Raw genomic sequence first — 26421 nt, 5'->3', positions numbered from 1 at the left:
ATTAGATTCGTCTCGCGATTTACAGCCCATCCATGCAAAAAGTTTTGTAAATAGACTTCATTTAGTACTTCAAATTAGCAAGATTCTTTCGCAAAATTTTGCGTTTTTGCGTTTACGGGGTGTGAACTAAATAGGACCTTAGTAGTACTAACCTACTGTTCCATGGTTCCATTTGCAGGCCACGGTAATACGGCATCGCTGACAGCACCACTACACCAGAAAGTACCTTAACCTGTCGTAATCGTATAGGCACGCGACGATGCCAGCTGTGGCATGCATGATGCGCCACACGTCTAATGGCTGCACAGTGGTCTTCGGTTGTTTGTTCGGCAAGGTCTTCACAGCACAGCCCAACCTAAAACAGTGCCAAATTTTTTTTTCCAAATCTTATCTGACGAAAGCTAGCTATTTTTTTTGAAATATTGCAAGATAGCTATTGAGAAGCAGAAATGCGAGCATAGACTGTGCGTATTTATATTCATATGTTGTAGCGTGACATGAGCCACTCCAGCCACCACCATCTACGCACATTTCTTTCGAGCGATTCCACCTAATGGGCCAACTGCTACACTAGCCAAGTCTACTGAAGTTCATTTATAAATTTGTAATTACCTACTACTATTGAGACGAAATGAAACCCGACCCTGTCTGGTCACTCTCATCTGACGCCGCCACACCCAAGTAATGTGTCCTGACCATTTCTTCCTGACCTGGCTTCCTTCCTGAAGACTGCACCAAAAAGATCTTCCATTTGCTACCTTTTTTTCCTTTCTTGAGAGAGAGAGAGAGAGAGAGAGAGAGAGAGAGAGAGAGAGAGAGAGAGAGAGCAAGGTTTGCTGTTGATAACATGATTCCTAAACGGATGCTGTAATCCGCTGCTGGCCTCCCCCGCGTGACCCCCAAACACCCCCCGTTTGAGGTCACACGCGCCGGCGGGTTGTTCAGGCAGCGGCGAGCCAAGAAAAAGGGGGACCATACGCGACGCATGGCTACACCGGACACAACAGTGCCACACACACACACAAAAGCGAATAATCCAACAGGGTTTAGCTTGCGGACAAGAAGCAAATTATGAACACCCAAACAGTAACCGCCAAGCAACAATTTTTTAAATGCACGATGAGATGATGCTCTGCTTGCCATGACACGCTGGCATGAAGTGCTTGCACGCACGCACACGGCACGCATTCAGGCCGCCATACAATTTCAACTTCAGTTTCAGTTCAAGCATAGTAGTTAGGATTAGGAGCCGTATGATACCATCAGTATGTTAACCAGACATTGATAAAAAAAGTATGTTAATGTAACACCTCAGGTATTAATCACCCATAATTAAGACTAAGCCCAGCCATTAGTTTTGAGAAAAATCTAAACGATAAAACTCACTGATCAAATTTCTTTGCTCAGATCAGTCGGACCGGTCAGACCGGTCGGGGCGACCGGTCTGACCGGTTGAACCTGTTTTGTGGGTTTTGGGCCCACATCATTTAAACCACTCTTCTCTCTCTCAACAACTCACTCATCCTCACCACGCTCTTGCCACTCTTTCCCCGAGCTCTCTCCCTCTCATTCCCTACCCAAGCCCTAAGCTCCTCAATCCTCCCTCTCCCTTGATTTCGAGGCCATGGGAGCTTCGGATTTGTGTAGGTGATCATCTCCTCCACGTGCTCCTTCGTGGGGTGCTATGGATTCCAAGTTCTTCGTGGGGAAGAAGCCATTCAAGGTAATCAAGCTTGGGTGGATTGATCTCCCTTTCTAGGTGGTTCTAATTGATTTCCTTTGGTCAAACGTGTCCACATACATCCCTGAACTAAAGCCTAGAAGGAATTTAGATTTGTTGGGCTAGATAACTCGTTTAAGGTAATTCACCTAGGGTTGGGTGAATCCACCTTTTTGGAAGGTTTTAGTCGATTTTCTTGGGTCAAGATCATCTATATGCTTCTCTGAATTAGGGCCTAGAAGGGATTTGAAAGTTGTGGGCTAGTTTAGCCGCGACTTAGATTCTAGTTTGTGGTCTGGGTAGGACCGGTCTGACCGGTCGGAGGGACCGGTCTGACCGGTGTGGCCCTGGCTGAGAGGAGGTGATGAGTGGGTGTTGGTGCAAATAGTTGGAATTTAATTTGGGTATTGGTTATTTATAATTTTTATAAATCATGCATGCATTCTGATATCATATGCATATGCACACGTGTAGAAGCCGCCGCGGAGGAGGTGATATACGAGGTGGTTGCGGAGCCACCGGAGCCGCTAGAGCAGGCCCAGCAGGAGGACAGGCGTGAGAACCAGGCCCAAGGCCCAACTCACTCCAGTTCTGAGCAGCAGCCCGAAGTCAAGCCCCGGTGCACAACCTATTAATTTAAATTATGACACCTATATATGTATCTATTATTTGTGCATTAAGTTGTAGGAGTTGTTTGGAACCTTAGTTGGATGATCCTTAGGTTTTCTTGGGCCTCTTACTAGTATGAATAGGTCGCTAGCACTGCTATGCTTAATAGGGCTCGATAGAAGTCGAGTGATAATTCTGTCACTCGCGTGATATAGGTTGTCTCTATATTACATTATATGAGCTACTATATCCAAGATGGAAGGTATGGGATGGGAGACCGGATGGGGAAGGTGTAGCCCTATCTGTGTTGATTAAGGACCGTTCCGTTGTCGGCTGTGCTGATCGGGGATTGAGTTGTACTAGCCGCATGCCAGGTGTAGCAGGTAGTCGAAACCGGTAAGCCGAGTACTGCTTTGCTTCGAAAGTACAGGAACCCGCACCCAACTCCTGGGGCGAGTCGAGTAGTCGCGGAGAATTGGGGATGCATATGTTTACTTTTGGTGGTCTCACGTTGAGCTCGGCTGACCATATGTCGTTGGGCTGGTTCCTGTAGTTCAAGGCGGGGAGCCGAAAGGTTGGTGTGTGGGGTTCGACGGGGCTTTTGCGTGCCGTGTTGGTTAGGTCCACCTTGCAAGGTTAAATCGAATCGATTCGCCGTGTCTCGCGGTTATGAGAGCCTTGATCTCTTGGTCACATCGTAGAAAGGAAAATGAGTAGAATGAGAAGAGATGAAATGTGGGCTAATGATATCTAATTAATGTTTTGATCACCTTGATTGTTGTAGTTTTGCCAATCATAGATGATTAGTAATTCTATTGATAGAAATGGGAGCTAAAACCTGTTAAATAAGGACTCACTTACAGTGTTGTTCTGCAAATTAACCACCAGCCAAAAGTCTTGCATGTCTAAATACGTGGGCTAAGTTATACCCACTGGTCGGGTAAGTCTTGCTGAGTATTAGTTGCTCAGAGTTTGTTGCCACCATACTTTTATTTCAGGGCACCCCGATGTGGATTTTTGCCCCTGCTGCGTCAAATTTGTCCGCCGGGATGCAGAGGGGTGGAAAGTCATGGATCGAGACCCCTAGGTTAGAGAGTTGTTGGGTTGCACACTTAAGGGCAGAGTTGCAGCCCCTCAGATTTTGTTGGACCGGTCTGACCGGTTAGTGGACCGGTATTCGCAGGATTTTCTTGCAGCCGGTCTGACCGGTTGTGCATAGGCAGAAGTGTAGAAGGGAATGTAGACCTTTCTCTTATTATTCGAACTCGTATCTCTGGAGTTGTAAAACATGTAAGTTATGTATGTATTTGAACCAGCTTTGTAAAACTGTTGTATTTAAACTCGTGTTGTAAAGATTGTGGTTTTTCCTTTTTCCGTCTTGTCGTATAATTTCAAGTATTTGTCATGTTTGTACCATCTGCGCCCACCTTCGCGTGGGACTACCGGTGTTGTTTTGATCGGACCGTGGGTTGAGAAAGGATCGCCAAATTAAACCATTAAACTAATGCACCCGATGTGTTCAAATGACTGTCATTACATTTAATTTGGAGTTTTAATTTGACGGTTCCGTCACAGTTAACCAGACGGGAGTGGGTTCTAGCAACATCCTCCTCTGCTTTCTCCATCACCGCCTTTTGTCTTCCTCCTCCTTTGGTCCCCTTGCCATGCCCACCTCATCATCCTCTCTTAACTCTAGCTAGCGAGCTACCGGCCTACAGGCCACAGCTCCTCTGCTCTGCTCTAATACTCCATCAGCTACTCGCCTACAGCCACACTCGCCATTAGTGCGTAGTTGTTTGTGTACACGCTTAGTTCATCCCTGTCCTGACAGTTGCGGAGCAACGAGGCCAAGAAAAGGCTAGAGCTTTTTGGTTTCCATGGAGACGAAATGGGTGTTCAGCCAGCTGAATTAGCTGTTGCCATCATCATCATCAGCAGCAGCAGCAGCTAGGGAGTTCTTGGCGGCCGGCTTCGATCAAGAGTCTTGAAGAGGGGGAGGGGCGGCGCCGCGTGCATGGAGAGCCAGCGCGTGGTGGTGGTCGTGGAGGACGCGGCCGCCGCCCGCGCCGCGCTGCAGTGGGCCGTCGGCAACTTCATCCGCGGCGGCGACTCCATCACGCTGCTCCACGTCTGCCCGCCCGCGCGCTCGCGCCGGAAGCGCCGCAGGCTCCGGCTTGGCGGCTTCCAGCTCGCGCTCGCCTTCAAGGACCTCTGCAACGGCATCGCCGAGGTGCGTGGCGGCCGGCGGCCCAGCTGGGTGGGTTGTGTTGAGTTGGTTGGCCGGTCGGTCGGGGCTCCGCACCGAACGCAATCAATCCACCGGCGGGACGCTGCTGTTGCGGCGTCAATCCCGGTCGCTGTCTCGGCGGCGATGGCTGACGGTCGAGTCGACGCTGCGATTGCAGGCCAAGGTGGAGATCGTGGTGACGGAGGGGGAGCTCGGGGAGACGGTGGTGGCCACGGTCAACCAGCTCGGCGCCACCACGCTCGTCGTCGGCCTCCACGACAAGAGCTTCCTCTATAGGTGAGCACGCGATCGCCGAATTCGATCGAAGCAGCAGTTCGTTCTGCGAATTTGATTTCATTTCACACCTGCATGCTGAATTTCTGAACTCTGAACATGGAACTGCAAGTCTGCAACTGCTTTACTTCTACTGAACATTTCGCTTCTTCCGGCGCAGGGCGCCGAGCCCGTACACGAGAGTGAGGAGCCTGGGGTGCAGGGTCCTCGCCGTCCGGCAGCACGCCACGGCGCGGGACGGCTTCTTGAACGCCGACCTCACCCAGATCGAGACCATAAGCTTGCAGTATCTCTCTCAACTCTGAAACTCTGAACATTGCAAATGGGGTCGTTCCGAGTACAGTAGTTTGTTGGTTTAGCCTCAGGTCGTTCAGAATAGAAAACCGAGGGCGACAAAAAAAAACTCAATGGGTTAGTTCAGCGGCTCTACATCCTTGGATTCCTGGGCTCTGTCCTCTGTTCGAGATTAGGAAAGTTGGACATCGTGCGAGGTTTGAATTTTATAATCAGTTGTGCTTAGGCGCTTCCAAAACGCAAATGGAGTTAGCCCGCTCTGAAAACTCGAATGCGTTGACTCGAGCAGCATTCTTCAGAAAACCTGCATCCCGTGCTACCTTTCTTATCATGTGAACAATTCAGTTCAGTCATTCAGCCCGGCTGCCTCCCGACGATCCGAACCTCTTCAGCATCGTTACGCTAGTATAATACTGCAAATGCCACAGCCTTTTGTGCTGGAAAATTGTTCATCCATCGAATTCAAACAGAAAGAGAGTAGGATGATAATAAAGAATTAAAGATACATATAGTACTACTAGAGCAGTTCAGTTCAGATTTTCTGGCTGTCTGATTGCGGTGGACTCGGTCAATAACCTTGTTCCTGGAACAATCTTGCAGCGTACCACCACCAAAGATCCCGTTCCCGATGTTCACGCTCCCGCTTGGCGTGATATGGAGGAGATCGAAGCGGAGAAAGTGATGCTGCGAGGAGGACGGAGCTCTTCTTCTGTCGGGGGAACAGCACGGCAGGCTGATGCAGTCTTAGCTGAGCTGAGCCTGACGGGTAGATACACAAACACACATGCATGAACACCTGACACCAGCAGTCAGCAGATTGACATAACTGTAACGACAGATGATTTACCAAAGTTATAGGGCTCGTTTTGTCTCTGAAAAAAAAACAGGGGGAAAATCAGGGGATTCGTCCCGATGGTTGTGTCTATACATACGGCTTTTGTCTTCTCTGAACTTTTCGTTTCGCCTCCTGGGTACGTCAAGCAGACCCCCCCCCCCCCCCCCCCCCCCCAAACTAGCCCTCACAGGGGCTTCGTCGTTGACGTGGATCGTCAGTGGTGGAAGCGTATGCTATGTCGACATGGGTAGCAGATGGGCCTGTCTCGTGATAGTTGCTGCTGCTTTTCATCCATTACGTCGTGTTTTGATCTGCGTTGGGCTGTTGGCAACACACAACAATGTCAAAGCTCAAGACTCCCGACTTCCTTTTCATGTCGAAAAAAAACCTTCCTTTTCATGTCAATGTTGCTGATGTGTTTGGTTTAATTTTGTAGAGATGATGGAGAGTACACGCATGGGCTCTGCAGGTTTCCATAATTGTTTTTTTTCCGAGAAAGGAACTGAGGAAGTAAAGCTAGGTTAATTCACATGACACCGCCCAGCCCAGCCCAGTCCAGCCCACGAAACCCATGAGGGGAGCCGGCTGCTGCTGGCTCGCGTCGCGTCGCGGCCGCCCATCGAGCCGCTCCGCCCCGTCCGATTGAAATCCGAGCGAGTCGGACTCCGACCCAATCACCCAACTCGCCAAACCCTAGCTCGCTCGCTCGCTCGGTCAGCGCCGTCGCCGGCTCGCCCCCCACCTCCCCCCTCCTCGGCTCCGACCTCCCTCCCGTCTCTGATCTCTCCCATCGAGAGCGGCGGCTCGGCTCCCCCGGCCCGCACCCCTCGCCGGCGCCGCTGCCTCCCGCCCGAGTCTCCCCAAGTCCTCCGGATCGGCTCGCTCCTCGCCTACCTCTCCCAAATCAATCTCGTCAGGTACCCCGCGCCCCGTCCCTGTCACTCGCCTCCCCTTCGTCGTCGCGAGTCGCTAAGCACTGGAACGAGAAATAGCTGGAAACTTTTTGCGATTTTGCCAGTTGGATGATTGCGAGTGTGCAACAGCAAGATAAATCTTTTGATTCTTCTCAGTCGCATCAATCTTGCTGACCTCGTCAAACTGATGTCGAAAAAAAAATCTCTTTTTGTCAACCGAAAATTAGCAGTTTCACAGTTCGATTCATCGTGCTCAATTCAGATTCTGAAGGATCCATGCTACGCGAGTTGTTGGACATGTCTAGAGTTTCGTTCGAAACTTGGACGTTCTCGTCGAATCTGATCCGACCATGGCCGCCCTGTGCTGAGTGCTGACATGGCTTTCGCTTGACTCTCCTTCCAGCGGCAGGCCAGCATGGGGAGCTCGACCCTCACCGATATGACGCTCCTGCCCGGCGTCGAGACGATCGTGGCGGGGCTGGCCGCCGGCTCCTCCTCCCCGGGTCCGGATGGCAAGGTCAAGAAGAAGCCCATGAAGTCCCTCTACCTCAAGTTCTTCGACACGGCGCCCGACGGCAAGTCCCGCATCTGCAGGCTCTGCAGGAAGAGCTACTGCATGACCACTGCCACGGGTAAGCGTTGGTGTTACCACAAAGCCTTGAAGGCTTCCCCTAGATGCTTTGACCTGCCCGAATGCCTTGAAGGCTTCACCTAGATGCTTTGACCTGCCCTGTGACCCGTTATATGACTGATTCAGTGCTGTTTAAAGTGATTTCAACTCTTAGTTGGGTGAGTATAAGGGAGGTGTGGAGAACTGTATTGCAGGGCATTGATGGTTTCGGTATTTGTAGGGTTCACTTCTGGGCACTTGGAGTTGGAGCATTTCTCGGTTGGTTATTTCTAGGAAAACATATAGGCCAAACAAAACATTTATACTTTATATGTTTGAGCATCAAACACGATTCTTAAAGTTACTGGTTGCCGTAAATGGGTAATCTGTAGATTTGCGCACTTCTCCTTTCCCAGTATAACAGGACTCAATTTTTTGTAGATGATATGAGCAAACCTGAAGTCCATTTATTGGACAAAGTCAGTTCTACTTGTTGGACATACTCTAATATGCACTCATGGCTGTATACAGGGAATTTGGGAAAGCATCTTAATAACCGCCACCCTGGTTATCACCAACTTCCTGAAGGCCCCAGCTTCACTGCTCAGAGTACCGTACAGACTACCATGGTTACTAGAAGCAAGAAACCTCATGTTCCGGTGCGAGCTCGGGCCCAAGCACAGCCTCAAGTTCAAAGTCAATCTCAAATTCAAGATCAACCTCAAGCTAAAGTTCATTCTCAACCTAAGATGAAACCAGCTGTTGATATTGACCATGTCAACTGGTTACTTCTTAGGTGGCTTATTGGCTCCTCCCTTCCACCTTCCACCCTCGAAGATAATATGCTTATTGACAGTTGCAAGTACCTGAGCTCGTCTGTCAGGCTTTGGCCAAAAGAAAAGGTTCAAGAAATTACCCTAGAGGTGTTCAGAAGTATGAAGGAGGATGTCAAGGCATCTCTGCAACGTATCAGTTCCCGGCTCTCTGTTACTCTGGACTTTTGGACTTCGTATGAGAATATCGTATACATGTCCGTCAAGTGCCATTGGATTGATGAAAACTGGGTCTTGCAGAAAGTTCTACTTGATGTGTGTCGTATCCCATACCCATACACTGGCCCCAAGATTTTTCAAGTTCTAATGGATGTCTTAGTGTCATATAACATTGATTCAAGAGTCCTTGCTTGCACACAAAATAACAGCCAAAATTCAATAAACACTTGTCATGAGCATGAGCTTGGACGGGAGCTTGAGTTCCGTAAGCTGCCCTTTTGTTACATTCCTTGTGCTGCCAGTACACTGAAGGTTATTATTGAAGCAGGCCTGGAAAATGTCAAACCAATTTTGTCCAGGATCCGTGAGTTTATTCTTCAGACCAATTCAAACCAGGAAATGATGGAGGATTTTAAGAACTGGACTGAAGTTTATCAAGAAGGCTCATGGAAACTCCCCTTTGACCATTCAGCACATTGGAGCAGCTATTATAATATGCTTGATGTGGTAAAGAAGGTACTGCATAGTTCATTTCTGTACATTTTATCATGTTTGTGCTCTACAGCTTTAACTCTTTAAGTTCTGTATATCTGTTTTCCTTTAGGCACCTAATGCAATGGATAACACCATCAAGAAGGTTGAAGAGATCTTCGGACCAAGGGGTTGGGTTCTGAGTACCGAAGAGAAGTCACTGGTCAATTCGTTGCATTCGTACCTTGAGCCTTTTTTCAAAACTACTACCAATCTTTGTAATTGCAAATTACCAACTGTTGGGCTGGTCTTCTTCTTCATGGACCATGTCATTGAGTTGATCAAAATGTGCCGTGACAGCAGCCACCAAGAATGGCTCAAGACCATTGCCAGTGACATGTCCGAGACAGCTCGTAAGTTCAAATCTGAAGCTTACAGCATCTACACCTTCAAAGCTGCAATTCTTGACCCAAGGATTAAAGGAGAGCTCATCCCTGAAAGCTTGAACTCTGAGAGTAACTTAGATGATGCAAGGAACCATTTTGTCAGGGACTACAGCAACACCTTCCAAGCTGTTGGAAATGGTCATGGCACTCAGGAAACCACAGAGGAAGCTGGCGCATTCTCCTTTGCTGAAGAGATTATTCGTAAACGACGTCGGGTGAGCATGACCACTGCTGCTGATGAGCTCTCTCAGTATCTTGCGGAGCCCCCTGCACCAATTTCCACTGATGCCCTTGAATGGTGGAGGGGGCATTCCTCCCGCTACCCACGGCTCTCCTTGATGGCCCGAGATTATTTGGCGATTCAGGGGACCTCAATGGATCCTGAAGAATTGTTCACAAGTAAAGGGGACAACATCCACAAACAGCGGTACTGCCTTCCCCTTAGTAGTATGCAGGCTACAATGTGCATAAAGTCATGGATGCAAAGTGGGTATCACTTCAATTTTCAGTCAACCATCATAGATTTCGAGAGTTTGGTCAAATCTGGAACTGCTTCTGGTGATATTGATGATTATAGCCTTCTTCATAACTAAATGGTCGGTGGTTAAGAATGTTAGTATGTTTTTTGGGGTTTTTTCCCCGTTTTAGGTGATCTTGTAAATAGATCTTGTGAATGTCGACTTCTATGGTGGGCCTCTTGCAAAATCCCAGAGTTAGAACCTAGAACCATGCGAGCAGCTTGTGCTTGCATAATTATGAAAAATCAGAATCTTTGTATTCGTTGCAATTATGAACAGCCCTGTACCTGCATAACTGTATTTGTTTCTCGTGAAGATGCCATGCATTGGTACCAAATGGTAATTCTGCTTTCCTAATGTTATCAGGGGATTAATTTGTCTAATCTTGATGCTTTTGTTTGCTGTACTCCTGTAGTTCGAGGAACCTTTTGCTGCTGCAGTACCAATGTGATGCTTTTAGGAGTTCAGTTCGGTTCAGTTCTAAATATTATCGTGTTAGCACTCTGGTCGCTGAGAGTAGCTGTAGCAGTTTACACAATCGATGCACCAAAGGGTGATGATGAATCTGTTCCGTAAATTTCTTTTGAGTTATTTTGCAGATCATTTGCTACCTCAACGCTCCAATACTTTTCTACTGGAAAAGGTGGGCCTCTGAGTCAAAGGACTAAAGATATGGCATGTTCACAAGTATGTGCATTAAATTCATGTGATTTTCTGAATTGTTTTCAATTGTAATTTGCAGACAAAGGAGAAAGCAATTGGAACTTTGGGAGGCAAGTAGTAGTGCTCCTCACGTCCTTGTTTAGTTTAATCCAATTTTCAATGACATGGAACGCCATTAATTCGTAGCCCTTGTTGGTTTTAGTTTAAGAGTTGTGTTCAAGAATCACATGGGATTGGAAGTGAACATTGAAAGTGCAATACAATACAATACTAGATGGCGTGGAAGAATACTTGGATTTTATTCTGCTGGAATGATGTCTCAGAGAACAGAGCGCAATGCTCACGCAAGTGCACATGGCAACACCCCATGTTTGCTGATTCCTTTTGGTTTCACCATTATCACATTAGCCATACAACCCTCACAAGATCACAGAAATTGATTTTTTTGATAAATAAAAGACTTGCTATTCGCCCGAATAACACCAATTTCCAGAACTGATCTTTGAAGATCCACAGCCATGATGTTTCAAGTTTCATGTGTATCTCGATCCTGAATTGTTTGACTTCTAAAATATGTCCCAATTTCCCATTGTACTCTCATTGTCAACAATTAAAGTATAATGAAATTTCCCAATGATCTAGTTCTGATGGGACTTTGGTTTTGTAGGACTGTAGCTATAAACTTGTAGATCTTAGGACCACATTATAAAATTTTTCTTTATTTTTACAAAGAATAATACTGCCTATGTGCTTTAAACGCCGACCATTTGCTTGGCACAGCTAAGATCTATCACATTTCCTGGCCATTATCTCATTATTAGGGGTTATTGTAGCATCTCAACAGCATTGATTATCATTTTCCCTTTAATGAGGATGCGAATGACAGTCAGTTCCACATGTCAAGCATCTGATGATGGTATTATCATGCGGTGTGATGATGGTCAGCTATTTTCTTTTTTTTTCCCCTGAAAACACATCCCTGGAGTACCCCATTTAACATCCCGTTCTCAGATGGGAGCCTCTTCACTTTTCTCTCATGTTCCCCTGCTGAGACCTCCAGGAAAGATTTTTCTTCGTTCAACATTTAATTTTTTTTGGACCTGCTTCTACATGATGGAGAATAGACAAAATAGGGAAAAGCAGATTGAGCAAGTCACACTGCATTTTTACGTCCTTGTTTTTGACAAATTCTTACACTTAATAAGGTGTCAATTTGACCACATGAACTTCCAACCCATATCTTGTGGTGGGCTGGTGGCGCAATTTGATCAGCAAGTGGACTAACTCTTTGGAACAACATTGTGTCATCACTCAGGGTTATCACCGAGAATTCAGTTTCTGAATAGGAACTTGGGCTCATTGTACTGATAATATGTTCAATCAGTCCTCAAGAGCAAGGAAGCTGTTCTCCATCATTGAGCACCAGCGGCATCTCCGTCCTCTGGTCACTCGCAAATCGCCATCCCAGTTGCATTACAGAATTGTTTGACCTGGAGAAAACACCAGTTCTTGGACGATGATGACCCAAAATCATGTGCCACACTATCAATGTTTTGTCGCAGAAAACAACTAGTGGCAGAGTACAGGGTCTTGTAATCTATATATATGACGCCCCTCAATTAAGACATCTGACAGGCAGTCGTGGAGCCATGCTGTATTTTTACAAGCTCTCCATCAGTTCGTGCAGATCAGGTAGAGGTCGATTAATCTGGATCTCACTCCGTGCGGAAAGAATCCTTACTTGCAATGCCATCGTCCGTGCTTCTCTGACCGACCAAATGACAAAACAATGCTGCATTTCTTTTTTCCATCTACCTCAGAAGCTTCTCGTCTCATCCATTGGGATTTGGGCTTGATATTATGCTCCTGTCAAGAAGTTACTAGCTTACATTACTTGCACACGATCATGGCATTTAGATTAATTAGTTATTTTTTCGCATCTCCGATCCAGTGCCTCCGTTCTTCTAATGTCCAAATGTCCATCCTTCTTAACCTAAAAGCATGATTCAGCCGGAATAACTAGGATGGTGATTCATGTACGAAAGTTTTGAGATGACTGTTTGATGAACAAAGGGCATGTTTGATGGTGGCCACAACTAAACTAACCACATGATAAGTTGGTGATCTACCACAGTTTCTTATGCCAGTATATGGGTTCCTTGTACCATACTTGTAACTTGCCGCACTTTTTCAACTACGCGTCCCGCAAATTACAGACTCATTTACTTGTCAAACTTTTCCTATGGCGTGTGGTGAACAAAATGTTGGCTACACTTCAGCAAAATTTGGCAACCGAAACATATATCGACACCATCCAAGGAGGCCTACAGTTATTCACTACAAATCTATTTAAAATTTATCTCATGTATATCTTATCACGACATGGACGAATTTATCTCTTCACTACATCTTTCTCATCATCTATCAAACACCATCGTCTTCTATGGTTCTTGCTTGGATTGTGGTAATCAGATTGAACTTTCAGGTGCTAACAATTTGACCAGCAAAGAGCTGACAATTGCGTACTACATATCCTTGCTAGTTAAGTGCTGGAATTCAAAAAAAATGAAACTGTGATACTATCAAAGGAATTCCTTTGTAAGCATTAATGAGACAGGAAGAAATGATCTTGTAAAAAGAGTGTAAAGAAACAAGATCCGTATATGGCTGAACTCCAAAACGCTAGACTCCAGAGATATCTCAACCATTCCATTTTTCAGAGCTTGTTTGTGCTCTAGCTACTACTTTGCCTTGTTCTTCTTCGTCAGCGCGCGATACATGCGTAGATCTCCTAACATCCTCACGATCTTAGCCTTCTAGAAGAAACTAAAACATCTCCTAACATCTTCACCATCTTAGCCTTCTAGAAGAAACTAAAACACGAGTGCATGGCCTCATTTGTGAGGGTACTGCTGGGACGACAGGATGGCGTCCAAGGCGTCCTTCACTTGAGAGAGATCCGGTGCCTTCCCTCCTTGTGCAGGCCAGAACTCATCGGCAGCCAACACCTGCAGCATACATCATATATACATGTCTGAATCAGGATGATGACTGCTGAAACTGCACTTTTATCACATACAAGAAACAAAGATCAGACTAGAATTAGTTGAGTCGACACAACCCTATGGTATCATCATCAAGTACCTTTACTTGCAGCTGGAGGAACTTGACATAGGTGATTGCCTTCTCAAGCATGGTGACCAAATCCACCTGTACACGAGTCATTTACGTTACTACGTTAGTATATGGTTAACGACTACTAGAAACTTCGATCCACTTAGTTATCAAGGGAAGGCAAGGAAAATACACGAGAACTACTAGATCGAGTGAATGATCGTCGATGCATGTACCTTGGTGCCATTAGGCACGAGATCTTGCAGGACTTTGAGCTTCTCAGCAATCCTCTCTCTTCGAACCTACACATGCATATGCAGGACATGTAGCTTGTGTCAATCCAATCCGATCGTGATAGAAATCGATCCACGATTATGTGTCGTCTCCCAAGAACAATGACGATTCTCAAGAAGAAAAGGGCAGAGGAAATGTTATGGCACCTTTGCAGCTACGCTTTGAGGGTCCTTGGTAGGAGCAGGAGCAGCCTTGGCCTTGCTCTTCCTGCCGCCGCCGCACTGCTTCTTCGCCGCGGCAGCTGCTTGCACTTCACCATCCTGATTCACGTGCACGCACAACACCATCATGTTATAAGTAGCTTAAATCTTGAATTGTATGACCACTTTTGATGCGATCCTTAGTTCCTCACAACTAACCATGAATGAAATTCATCTTGATTGTTGGCGATGAATTAATAATTACTGTAGATAGTAAATTATTACCGGTCTTGCGCGCTTGTTCGTGGCCTTGGCCGGCGGCTGGTCGGAGCCCAGTCCCTGGATGTGCAGGCCACCGGCATCATCATCAGCCGAGCTGCCTGGGCTCACGAGCCCGAACCTGCAGGCGGATCCGTGCTGATGCGGCGGCGGATGCTCGACCATGCCCGCGGCGGCCACATCCATCCACAGCGCGCACCCATCATCGCCCAGGTGGTGGTGGTGCCCGCCGCTGCCGGCCTGCTCGAAGCTGAGCACCGACGAGCTGGAGCTGGAGCTGGCGCCCGAGCCGCCGTACCCGGCCCAGCTGCTGTAGTAGTCGCCGCCGGCCGAGGCGGCGCCGTGCTTGAAGCTGTCGTCGTCGAAGGCGAGCTGCAGCGAGAGCGCCGCCGCGGCAGAGCCGCCCTCGCCCTCGTCGCCGTCCACGACGACGCCGCCGTGGTAGCCGAAGAGCTCGAGGGACATGGAGGAAGGCTCGTCGCCGTACATCACCGGCCGGAGCTGCGGCTGCTGCATCGCACTCCGCTTGCTTGCCTGAGCCATCTAGTCGATCTATCACTCGACGAGACTGATTAACTAGCTAGCTAGCTTTGTGTCACTAGAAGGCGAGACTGGTACGCGATCGTGCCGTGCCTAGATGGACACAGCTACTAGGGTTTCTGTTCTTGGTAGCTAGCTAGCTATGCATGGAACGTGTAGGCCGGCCGGCAGCTACTTTTATAGAGAGGGTTTCTGACTCCCTCCCTTGTTAAATATATGGCATTATTGATTTTTTTTTCTTCGTTTGACTATTCGTCTTTTCTATAAATATTTATGCAAATAGTCAAATCTTCAAGTTGAATTCAAAAGACTCTTGATAATAGACGTAAAGATACTCATTTCACTTCATTTAACTAACTGACTAATTAAATAATATTGGTCAAAATTGAAAAAAAAATCAATAGTGTTATATAAAAAAGAACGGAGGGAGTAGCTGCCTGCTGGGCTCTGGAGCTTAAGGCAGCAGCAAGTTGGTGTAAAATACTCTTAACTAGAGACTAGAGAGGTGTCTTGTCTTGATGATATGATGAAGCTGGCACATGCACGGCGGAGTAAACACTGGTGTGTTAGCTTCTAGGAGGCCAGCCAGCCATGGATGGCAATGGCATGACGCATGCTGCTGGGCTTAGGGTTACAAACCTACAAATAATTATCTGCTTAGCTCAGCTGATTAAGGCAAGTAGTAGCAGTAATTAATTATTAGTGACGCGCAAAGCTTGAGAGCCGCCGCGGCATACGGGAGTCCACATGTTCCGGTGGAAGAGGCAATTGATCCACACATATCGATCGATCCGCTTCACGTGGCATTCAAGGCCACTTCGTGCTTGTGTGCATTTGCATTAAATCAAGGCAGCAGGAGGATCGAGCTCAGAGCGAGCTGGCTAAGCTAGGTGATGACTAGTTTCAAAACAAAAACAAAAAAAACTAGGTGACGACATGGTTTTTTTTAATAAAATTATGAAGCTACGCACGAAGTATTAACAGCAAACATTTTATATCCCCATTAGATAATGAGCCATGCATGTGCAGTACACGAAAAATATAGGGGATCATATTTTCATCAACATTTCTGTAAAACGGTAAAACCCTTCTTTTGGGGAAAAACGGAGGCGGGGACTCTCTCTCCCTCCAAAATTGTTCGGGAAAAGACTAACAACATTTCCCGACGGTTTCCTTCAAAGTGGCCGGTGATTCGGAGTTAATTTTGGTTTTAGTATAAGCATGGTTGTGTAATTGATTGGCTGCTAATATATTGTTGGTAATTTGGTACCCTCAAAGTAAAGCTCACCTGCTGTTCAAGAGAAAAAAAACCCAGAGTGCTAGAACTGACACTAAAAGAACTACTAATCTTGTTTCCAAACACATTGTGTGATCAATTCTAGTACCACTATTAATCTAAAAAAAAGTTTCCAAACAGCTCAAATTGCTACATAAAATTCGTTCAAAAAAGACAATTTTTGTTCGTTCAAAAAAAATTGCTACATAAAAGTGGGAATCTTCTTGCATCATCATCTTCTGCATCTTTACTTAGGACAAAATTACATACCTAAAATTTATTAGTACCAGTAGACTTGCATCCAGCTAAACAGGACTGGCTGTATGTACATTGGGCAGCTATACTACACATCGACCAAGTTAGTTAACCGTACGTACCTTAAACAATACAAGCTGTACTGCTACGTACAGGGAAGAAAACCCTTCATGAATATCTTACCAAGGCAGGCCTTCATGCATGGGCATCTTGTCAAGGCGGCAGAATGGCGGATCGGCATCCGTATCCGCTCCAGCTTCGTCGTGCCCCCACGTTTCGAGTTTCAATGGGTAAGCCATGGAGCATGCACGGTGCAAATGAACCGAGCTTGATTGCACTTCAAAGCTTCACATGGCCTCACCAGCAGCGCCCCCACGCTGCACCAAAAAACTATGTTCGGCGCAAGTGTCACACTTGCTGGGGAGGACGCTTAAACTATGTGCCCTCCGGCCGCTCCAGAGTCAGCCAGCTTCAGCCCTCAGCAGCCGTGATAAACCTGGACCCTGCAATCCCTTCAGAGAGGAGATCCATCAGACAAGCGGACGTGCGAACCAGTCGTGCCGCACGTAGGCGCCCCGCCCACCACACCAACCTACTCGACTCCGTGCATCTGCAATACAAAAATCTGAAAGCTCTGATGCAAAGTCTCATAAGTATAATGCACCAGCAGTATTATACGGCATGAAGGCAGTCTCTGAAGACCAGAGCTGACGTACTCGGCTGCTTGGAGTAAACAACAGCTAGTGCATGCCTGGACTATATATTCTGTGCTGATCAGATGCTTTGGGGATAATTGCCCAACAAATCGGATAGTCTTGGATATCATTAATTCTAAGCGTGGTTTTGTGCCTCGGTTGAGTTGGGTGCTCCGATATAATGGCTGTACAACTATGTGTTGCTGTGATACGAGCGGTTTGTGCTGACACCCAGCACGCGCAACCACCCACCGGTTTCAGCTTCTCAGGATCAGGTGGCTGCCACTGCGATACCACTCGACTGACGTTGAAATGAGCAACAGGTCAGGGCATAACAAATTTTGAGAGACCGCCAAGTCATTACTGCCTATCAGTTCTCACTACAATCTAGTAGTTACTGACTAACGCAGTCCAATTTCACTATAAACATGGAGATGTGTGGCAGGAGGACAACAGTATGACTATTATTAATTCACTTAAAATGCTTCCCAGATTAGAGACAGTGAATTACCTCTAGAACCATCACAACAAGCCTCTGAATCTGTACTGTTACGTGTTACCTTCTCATTACAACTATCATCTCTGCTTCAAGTTCCAGCCTGCGATATAAAACAAAAACTTAGGCCTATCAAGAAGAAGATACAGTAATCAGGTACTTAATCATTAAGACAGCATTAGGTCGACCTTGTCATATAACCCAGGTCATGATCTAGGGTATTCGATTGATTTTGTTTACTCAATTGTCACCACTCACCAGCAGCAGGATACAGCTCGTAGTATCCTAAAATAAACAGATACTGAAGTGCTACGGAATACCCTAAAGAAGTCGGCATGGTAATAGATGGATAAGTAATAAGGTATCAGCTAGCACTGCGTCCAGAGACCTCAAATGATCGCTTGTCGTCTAGCAAGCCAGTCTTGCGATAGTCGACATTTCAGATAATGATAACAATAAGGTGTAACCAAAGCAATAAAATGCAGTGATCAAGCTGCTCTGTGAAGCTTCTAATGTTTTTACCCGCAAAAATATTTATCTTCCATTACATCACCATGTTTTCTGCTCAACACGATAAATTGATATCTGCGCAGTGTCCCAGACTCCAAGCCTATGGATTTCTCAAAAGGCACCCTGTTATACCTCGAGTTATTGGTACTAGAAGAAAATTCACAAAGTCTACACATCAAGTTACGTTCTCCAGCAAGTCTTGTTTAACACATTCAGTTAACTGGAATGAAAAGAGGTATGTTGTATTATCTGACACACCATAGTTCACAGAACATGGCATCTATGAATTTGGAAATAAATTATACCTATTGCAAGCCAGTATCCTATAGCTTTAGACTTACTAGTAAATATGTAATAAGCTTAAGTAGTTAACTTACGTCCAAATAGCTAACTAGACTAGAAGCGCACTACCAAATAGCGACAGGTGGGCCTCAGCTCAAGTATGCAGGGGTTCATGATCCATTTGCTTATACAGCTTCAGGGTTATTAATAAGACAGCATATTGTGTCTAAGCATGCGCCAGCATAACAGCTTATATACATTGTCATGTGGGGCTTACAGTATGCCCAATGCAAGAAGCAGAAGGGCCCGGATCGTGCACGAGACCAGGAGAGAGGTTCAAACATATCAGCTAAGAGATAGATTTAGTGATTGGTTTGAGTTAGTTTGGTTTGAAATTTAGTTTGGTTTGGTTTGATAATTAGTTTGGTTTTGTGGCTGGGCCCTAGCAATATATAAGCAGATCGAGACCCCACCAAGTCTAGGAAGGCATTAGATTGATATTCATCCTGTTCCTTACGCCCAGCCTCCGCGGTGCGGTGCTGGTCAGGGCTCCTCTGCGCCGTCAAGGTCCAGGACTACGTCCAAATACTTCATTCAAATATAATCTTCACTGCAATCCTTCCACAAATCGCCCTGCCTGCGACACACATTTTATCAAGAGGTCCTATGAACCATCATATTCAAAGAAAGTTCATCATGCAACCGATTGCTGAAATATGGTTTCAACAAAGTTAACTGAGTTCAATCTAGCATCTGATGAAACTGTGGGGGGGATGATAGTGTTATCAGAGTTTACAGCCTTAACCTCTCTAAGTCTTTAATATCTTGCATATCAATGTTTGCATACACATGGTTAGAAACCATCGCCTATACCATTACTGAGCATATCTATTTTTGGTTGGCCAACCAGAAGAGTTCCAAGCAGGGCTTTGCATGCACAAACTATAAATCAATTCCTATTCCATTATTGTGCATCACTATCTTTAGTTGGCCAACCTAAGCAGTAGGAGTCTAGTGTTCTAAGCTGGCTATGGTCTAATTCAGGCAATGATGTGTGATGTGTCATGTCAATGTCATGGGCGTGGTTTATTAGGAAGGGAGGAGGTGGCAGGTGATTTTGACTATTCAGTAAGTTAAATCTCCTTCACAACTACAGATAAACAAATCAGACTCAGTTACAAACCCACATGAGGTTCACAATATAAGTTAGCACGAAGAAACTAAAATTAGCTAGCAAGATGCTATTTGCTATCTCAATTCTCAACTGAAGTTTTCAGATGAACAGGTCGATATAAGGAGCAATTATAAACAAGTAAACAACAACGAAAGATGAGGGATATTCATTGCATCTGAGCAGAAGGCCAACAAATTTTCACTGCAAATACATTTCTTAAGATTCAAGTACTAACCATCAGCTCAACTAAACTAAAACGCATATTAGTTATGTTGGAGACTATAACTGAATAACCAATACATGACACGATGTGGCTATAATAGGTGATCTGCACTTACAGCCTAGCGCTATAAGAGTAACTGGAAATAAAGAACAGCATAGTGGCAGGAGACCGCATATCAATCTTAAGAAAAGCAGGTGACTGTAGTATGTGGCTGGTAAGAAAATCAGCAGATATCACTTTAAGTTGTGCACATACTGCATACTCCAAACATCTTTTTCTGAAACGCAATTATGAAGCACCATCTAGTGAGTTCATCTGTCTGTCGAGCTCTTCATCAGCCTTCTTCAGCAAAACATCCCAGCCACTCCCCTCCCCCCAATCCAGCATATCATATGGCACTGCTGTCATCAATCCTGGCCTCACTGCACCCTGCTGCATGACCATTCTAAACTCCAGCTCATGCTCTCTTCCCTCCTCTTCAAGCTCCTCCCAAGTAAACAGCAGCGGCAAGGTATAACCACCCCATGGATTGAAATCTATCAGCTTGACTCGCCCATCAGTTGTCACATACACATCAAATGTATAATTGTTTGAACCAAACTGTGGCTCAATAACTTCCTCAAAGAAAACCTCAATCTTCGGTTGCACCTCAGAACTCCATCCAGGCAGTGATGGGTAGTAAGCTGATGCATCTCTCTGGGACACAGCAACCAGCTTCCGGTCCCGTACGAAGCATCTGAACTCTGACTCAGGACGGAGGCCTGGGTACCACTTGCGGAGGGCGAGATAGTATTGGAACCCATCGTCCACCCAAGCATCCCCATTACTTTCTTCTTCCTGGGCATCTTCCGCATCACAATCCACAGCATTTGTCTGGTCCTCCACATCACTTGGAGCTTCACCAGTGCTGCTGCTGCCGCCAATCACATTGACATTTGATGTAGCAGCTTCCTCGGCACTAGCACTAACTTTCCGGGCATTCCGTCGAGCACCCTCCGGGCGCACAAAATCCTCACACGATTGGCGCGCCGAGGCGAGGTCGTGGGCCACACAATCGGAGGCGCGGAGCAGCATGGCAACCTCGGCGAAGCACGTGCACCGGGTCGTGCCATCCGCGGACATGAAGGTGGCGTCCTTGGGCGCGCTCCAGTTGAGCTTGGGGAGCGCGGCGCCGCCGAGCTCCGCGATGGCGGCGTCGACGGCCGCCTCCAGCTCCGGGAACTCCGGCCGGTGCGGGTGGTCGGCGTCGGGGTCGTAGACGTCCTCGGTGCTGGATCCGAAGAAGAGCTCCGAGTTGAGGAGGGAGTCCGGGTCGGGGTGGTGGGCGTGGATGGGCGCGAAGGGCTGGCGGCCGGAGGTTATCGCGGGGAGGAGGAACGGGAGCGGCTCCTCGTCGGCGCCGGATCCGGCGTCGGGGTCGGGGTAGGCCTCTTGGCCGGCGAGGTAGCGGAGGAAGGCGGCGGGGAGCGGGATGATGACGGTGGGGATCGAGTGGCGGCGGAAGGCCGGGTACCACTCTTGGATCTGGCAGCGGAGCAGCTCCTCGAGAAGCATCTCCTCCGCCGATCCTCCGGGATTCGCCGCTTCTCTGGGGCCGCCGTGGGTGTGCTTTCCGAGGCTCCGCTCTCGTCGACGGCGGCGGTGGCTTCGACCTGGGTTAGACCCTCGCCGCCGTGCCGTACGCCGTGGTCGACTCTTTTTCGGGTCCTCTTTTCCCTCTCTAGCTGGGCCGGGCTAGGGTCTAATTTGGTCCCGGATGTTAACAGATTAGACTTCTTTCTTCAAATGGACCGTGGAAATTACCTGTCGAGCGGCCTAGGAGGGCCCAATAGTTATCAAGCGTCAGCCAGCCCAGCCGGTGAGAATTACTCTATCGGAAAAAGTCTAGTTTACCTCCTCCAATTTTCACGAAAATCTGATTTTCCTCCTCTAACTATAAAACTGGGTATATTTACTCCTTGAACTATCCAAACCAGTACAAATGTCCTCCCTGACAGGTTTTGACCCCGGTTTCATACTTAAAAAATCATATTAAATTATAAAAAAATCATAAAAGGGACAATCCAATTTTGTTGGACCCCATATAAGTAGATCTATACAGTGAACATATAATATAGTATACTTTAGTATAAAGTTTTTGCTGCAGCTTTAGATATATACTATTCTGTAATTAATTCATAGCTACAATTATGTGGTCCAATTATGTTAAAAATTTTATGGTGGGCTAATCATTACATGCTTAAACTATACTAAAAATTTCATGCCCATTGGATCATATATTCCTGAGTTATAGATTTATCTAAGTTTATCTAGACAAATCTAAGATAAATCTATACAAATCTATAACTCAGGATAAACCTAGATAAATCTATAACTCAGGAATATATGATCCAATGAGCATGAAATTTTAGTACAGCTCAAGCATGTAATAATTAGCTTATCACAAAAATTTTACCATAATTAGACCAAGAAACTGTAGTTATGAATTAATTACAGAATATTATATATCTAAAGCTACAACAAAAATTTTGTACTAAAGTATACCATATCATATATTCACTGCATAGATCTACTCATGTGGAGTCCAACAAAATTGAATTTTCTATTTTCTATTTTTTATGATTTAATATAATTTTTAAAGATTCAGCCAAAATAAACATAAAAGAAAAGGAGAAAAACCACTATGTAATGATTAGCCCACCATAACTCAGGCATGAATGATCTAATAAGTATGAAATTTTTAGTACAGCTCAAGCATATAATGATTAGCCTACCATAAAAATTTCACCATAATTTGATCACGAAAACTGTAGTTATAAATTATTTTAAAAAGTATATATCTAAAGCTGCAGCAAAAATTTTGTACTAAAGTATATCATATTATATATTCACTGTATAGATCTACTTATGTGGGGTTCAACAAAATTGAATTTTCTATTTTATAATTTTTTTATAATTTACTATGATTTTTTAAGGATGAAACCGAGGTCAAAACCTGTTAGGGAGGACATTTGAACCGGTTTGGATAGTTCAAGGAGTAAATATACCCGATTTTATAGTTAGAGGAGGAAAATCAGATTTTTCGTGAAAGTTGGGAGGTAAATTAGACTTTTTCTTACTCTATTCATCATCACTGTTTTCTGAAGGGTAGATTCATTCATTCAATGTGGACACAGGGCGCACGTACACAACCCAGCTGCGTCCAGATCATCACGGCACACGTGTCGCTGCGGGCCGGCTTCCCAGGCTGGTACGTGGCGGCTGCGCGCTGCGTCGTGCCAATAATCCAAGTCCCATGACACCAAGACGAAGCCCACCGAGGCACTCAAAAAAAAAAAAAGACGAAGCCCACCGTTCTGTGCCGTCCTCGCTCGCTCTGCTGCTGCTGCTGCTGCTGTACATGCTGATCAGGCCAGCCCCCGTATCGGTGTGGCGTCGTCACGCGGCGGATCGGAACAAGTTACAAGTAGTTGGCACTGCGACGGCAGCAGGTCCTCCTCTCCCGGCCCGCCGTCGAAGCAAGCGCGCACGCACTCGCACACACACACTGAGACAGTGAGGAGGAGGAGGGAGGCCGCCGCCGGCCGGCCGGAGCTCTAGATCATAGCAGACGACGACGATGGCCCGGTTCGTGGACCCGCTGGTGGTGGGGCGGGTGATCGGCGAGGTGGTGGACCTGTTCGTGCCCTCCATCAACATGACCGTCGCGTACGGGTCCAAGGACATCAGCAACGGCTGCCTCCTCAAGCCCTCCGCCGCCGCCGCGCCGCCGCTCGTCCGCATCTCCGGCCGCCGCAACGACCTCTACACGCTGGTATGTGTAGGTCCATGCATGCATGCATCGATCTGCTTGCTAGCAGCTTGTTGCCCATGCACGCGCCGCGACATCCGATAGATTCATCGTATATAGCATGTGTTGCACTACAGATCATGACGGACCCGGATGCGCCGAGCCCCAGCGACCCCACCATGAGGGAGTATCTCCACTGGTACATACCCTTTTCAGTTATTCCACGTCCTACTTTGCTTTTGTTCTTGCTACCCGAACTACTGCATGAGCTCTCCTTGAGACATATTTGGGGCATGTGCAGGATAGTGACTAATATACCAGGGGGAACAGATGCATCAAAAGGTGAGTTTTGTAATTATTCTTCGGTTATATGTCTAGATATACAGCAAAATCTATATATATATATATATATATATATATATATATATATATATATCTTGATTTGCTAAAACGACCTACAATTTGGAACGGAATGTAGTAGTATGTCTCTAATAATTTTGACATGTCTATGCTTGTTTTAACTTGCTGATCAGTGGGTTCTTTTCTATGTCACTTTGCTAGACTTTATATTCTTTCAGGGGCATGCTTAGCCTGTGCGAATGCGCAGGTTGACGACTAGTTGCATTATTAATTTCGTTAAGCGAGTGTTACCTAGCATGGACTATTTCATATGTTTTCGTCAATTTCTTTTACTCCACTTCGCATAGTTGGTTAATTCTTTTGTACCAACTTAATTCAGCCAATATGCTTGCTTGCAGTTGCTGTATTTGCTAATTGCTGACAGAAATTTGTTCCCTGCTTAATTGGTCTCTTTTTGCTTTCAAAGACTCTTTGTAAATTCCATTTAGGATTATTACCCACGACCACAAATCCACAATATGAGTTAACTAGTATTTTTCATAATGAAAATGATTTAAGTTATATGTTAGGAGTACTTAAAACTCAGTGTACATTTGACAGGATAATATAAAGAATGTTAATTTTAGATTTTTTTCTGTAATTATTTCACGAGTCGTGCCAACAAATTTATTAGCCCTTGCCATTTTTCTCGAGCAGCCAATAATTTTTGCAAGTATATTTCTTATGTTTGAGGATAGTATTAACAAGTTGCCAATAACATCCTAACGAATGTATTATGCACGTTATTGTTGGCCGTCTCTAGAGAGAAATTGTTGGGAAAAAGTTTGCTGAGTATTTGTACCCCAAAAAAGTCTGGGAAATGGGAAGAAACATTTGAACCATGCGTCAATCATTTGTCACACCAGAATATACTTTCCTAGGCTACGCATGCAATGCTAGTTCGATCAAAGAAGCCTAGCTAGGATGTGTGATCTTTCCTATGTCATGGCTCATGGGCGCCATGCACGCACGGATGTGTGATCTTTCCGTTTTTAGAAACGGAAAACTACAAAACCAACAGATATGTGTGACCTTTAATTTCTTGCACGCACTGATGGGCCGGGGTCATGTCGTCAGGGTATGTGCCCTGCGCCGGCAACTGCGCGGCACAAACTCTCACGCAGAGCCGCCGCCGTTCGCGCCGCGCGCGAGTTGGCAGCACACTGTGAGGCTGCCGCCGCGCCGCACGTGGCGCCGCGCCCCGCCAAGCGTTGGCCGGCGAGGCGGGACACGTGTGACGGCGACGGCGCGTGAGCGCGCGGTCTCCATGCTCGCAGTCGCAGCCATGCCGGCCGGCAGGCGGTTTAATCAGTTGCCGATCGACGACGACCGTGACGTGTGCGCGCGCGTGTGTGCTGCAGGGGAGGAGGAAGTGGACTACATGGGCCCGCGGCCGCCGGTGGGGATCCACCGCTACGTGCTGGTGCTGTTCGAGCAGAAGACGCGCGCGCGCGCGGAGGCGCCGGCGGAGCGCGCCAACTTCAACACGCGCGCCTTCGCGGCGGCGCACGAGCTCGGCCTCCCCACCGCCGTCGTCTACTTCAACGCCCAGAAGGAGCCCGCCAACCGCCGCCGCTAATCAACAGCTACCTCTGCCTCCCCTCCACGGCGCGCCAGCTGCTAGCTGCTGCGAGTGCGTGCGTGCGTGCGCCGGCCGCCGGCGGTTATATTATAATTACCGCCGCCGGTGAATGAATAAGTGCTTTACTATACTGTCCCGTTAAGTACCTTATTAATTACCGTATACTCGTATATTTTCTCTGCTGCTGTGTGTAAGTGTGTTCGTATACGTATGGCTGTCTGTGTACTTGTACGCTTGCTTGTATATGCAGCATGCGTCTTGCATGGACTGTGGCTTTTGGAGTTGATTTCGTCACTAGCTCGCTTCTGGGTAATAACAGCTGTTGGCTCTTTCACTACTACAATTATGGATTTTGTGAGCCACTTGAAAATGGCATCTGAGGCGTTCATACTGGGCGAACGCCTCTGTTAATGCCCATCATTAACAGAGGCAGTCATTTTTTTATTAACAGAGGCGGTTACAAAAAACGCCTCAGTAAATCGATTAACAGAGGCGGTCATGTGTAACGTGACCGTCTCAGTTAATCGGGATATTTTCAGAGGCGGTTATCCGTAACAGGTCCGCCTCAGTTAAACAACCCAGCCCGTTCAGGCCCGACTCGGCCCGATAGATAACTCGATATATATCCACACGCAGGGTTTTCACTAATCCCCTCCCTCTCCTCCCCTCCCTCTCTCCCACGCTCTGTAGCCCGCCGCGAGGATCCTCTGCAGCCGGCCCACCTCCCCCTCTCGTCCTCACCCTCCCTCTCCCTCCCAAGCGCCAGCGGCCGAGCAGAT

At 46.7% G+C, this 26421-nt stretch overlaps 4 protein-coding genes across 4 annotated transcripts; 2 read left to right on the top strand and 2 right to left on the bottom strand.

The window, feature by feature from the left end:
- Nucleotides 1–3928: 3928 nt before the first annotated feature.
- LOC120672795 lies at nt 3929–6095 on the top strand. The gene is made up of 4 exons (XM_039953383.1): nt 3929–4559; nt 4735–4853; nt 5011–5136; nt 5745–6095. Exons 1-4 carry the CDS (start codon nt 4344–4346, stop codon nt 5824–5826), a joined length of 543 nt encoding a protein of 180 aa, XP_039809317.1. The 5' UTR covers nt 3929–4343; the 3' UTR covers nt 5827–6095.
- Nucleotides 6096–13266: 7171 nt separating this feature from the next.
- Nucleotides 13267–15076, bottom strand: LOC120674545 (transcription factor RHD6-like). Its single transcript, XM_039955710.1, has 5 exons — nt 14427–15076; nt 14148–14261; nt 13944–14009; nt 13738–13803; nt 13267–13601 (listed from the first exon to the last, which is right to left on the bottom strand). The coding sequence occupies exons 1-5, from the start codon at nt 14961–14963 to the stop codon at nt 13488–13490; spliced, it is 897 nt and encodes a 298-aa protein (XP_039811644.1). The 5' UTR covers nt 14964–15076; the 3' UTR covers nt 13267–13487.
- A 4711-nt stretch (nt 15077–19787) lies between these two features.
- Nucleotides 19788–21612, bottom strand: LOC120674272 (cell division cycle protein 123 homolog). Its single transcript, XM_039955427.1, has one exon. It carries the CDS (start codon nt 21423–21425, stop codon nt 20160–20162), a length of 1266 nt encoding a protein of 421 aa, XP_039811361.1. The 5' UTR covers nt 21426–21612; the 3' UTR covers nt 19788–20159.
- A 1764-nt stretch (nt 21613–23376) lies between these two features.
- On the top strand, nt 23377–25767 carry LOC120671898 (protein MOTHER of FT and TFL1 homolog 2-like). The gene is made up of 4 exons (XM_039952158.1): nt 23377–23685; nt 23799–23860; nt 23963–24003; nt 25422–25767. The coding sequence occupies exons 1-4, from the start codon at nt 23491–23493 to the stop codon at nt 25637–25639; spliced, it is 516 nt and encodes a 171-aa protein (XP_039808092.1). The 5' UTR covers nt 23377–23490; the 3' UTR covers nt 25640–25767.
- The last annotated feature ends 654 nt before the right edge of the window (nt 25768–26421 follow it).

Source organism: Panicum virgatum, chromosome 5N, assembly GCF_016808335.1.
Source record: "Panicum virgatum strain AP13 chromosome 5N, P.virgatum_v5, whole genome shotgun sequence".
Lineage (NCBI taxonomy): Eukaryota > Viridiplantae > Streptophyta > Magnoliopsida > Poales > Poaceae > Panicum > Panicum virgatum.
The sequence above is the reverse complement of the archived record's forward strand: the minus strand, read 5'-3'. Positions and strand labels throughout refer to the sequence as shown.

Coding starts and splice junctions, on each gene's coding strand:
- LOC120671898 (XM_039952158.1), top strand. CDS start 23,491: ATGGCCCGGTTCGTGGACCCGCTGGTGGTGGGGCGGGTGATCGGCGAG. Junction 23,861..23,962: donor ATGAGGGAGTATCTCCACTG/GTACATACCCTT, acceptor GGGCATGTGCAG/GATAGTGACTAATATACCAG. Junction 24,004..25,421: donor GGGAACAGATGCATCAAAAG/GTGAGTTTTGTA, acceptor TGTGTGCTGCAG/GGGAGGAGGAAGTGGACTAC.
- LOC120674272 (XM_039955427.1), bottom strand. CDS start 21,425: ATGCTTCTCGAGGAGCTGCTCCGCTGCCAGATCCAAGAGTGGTACCCG.
- LOC120672795 (XM_039953383.1), top strand. CDS start 4,344: ATGGAGAGCCAGCGCGTGGTGGTGGTCGTGGAGGACGCGGCCGCCGCC. Junction 4,560..4,734: donor TCTGCAACGGCATCGCCGAG/GTGCGTGGCGGC, acceptor CTGCGATTGCAG/GCCAAGGTGGAGATCGTGGT. Junction 5,137..5,744: donor ATCGAGACCATAAGCTTGCA/GTATCTCTCTCA, acceptor ACAATCTTGCAG/CGTACCACCACCAAAGATCC.
- LOC120674545 (XM_039955710.1), bottom strand. CDS start 14,963: ATGGCTCAGGCAAGCAAGCGGAGTGCGATGCAGCAGCCGCAGCTCCGG. Junction 14,262..14,426: donor CGAACAAGCGCGCAAGACCG/GTAATAATTTAC, acceptor CACGTGAATCAG/GATGGTGAAGTGCAAGCAGC. Junction 14,010..14,147: donor CTCAAAGCGTAGCTGCAAAG/GTGCCATAACAT, acceptor ATGCATGTGTAG/GTTCGAAGAGAGAGGATTGC.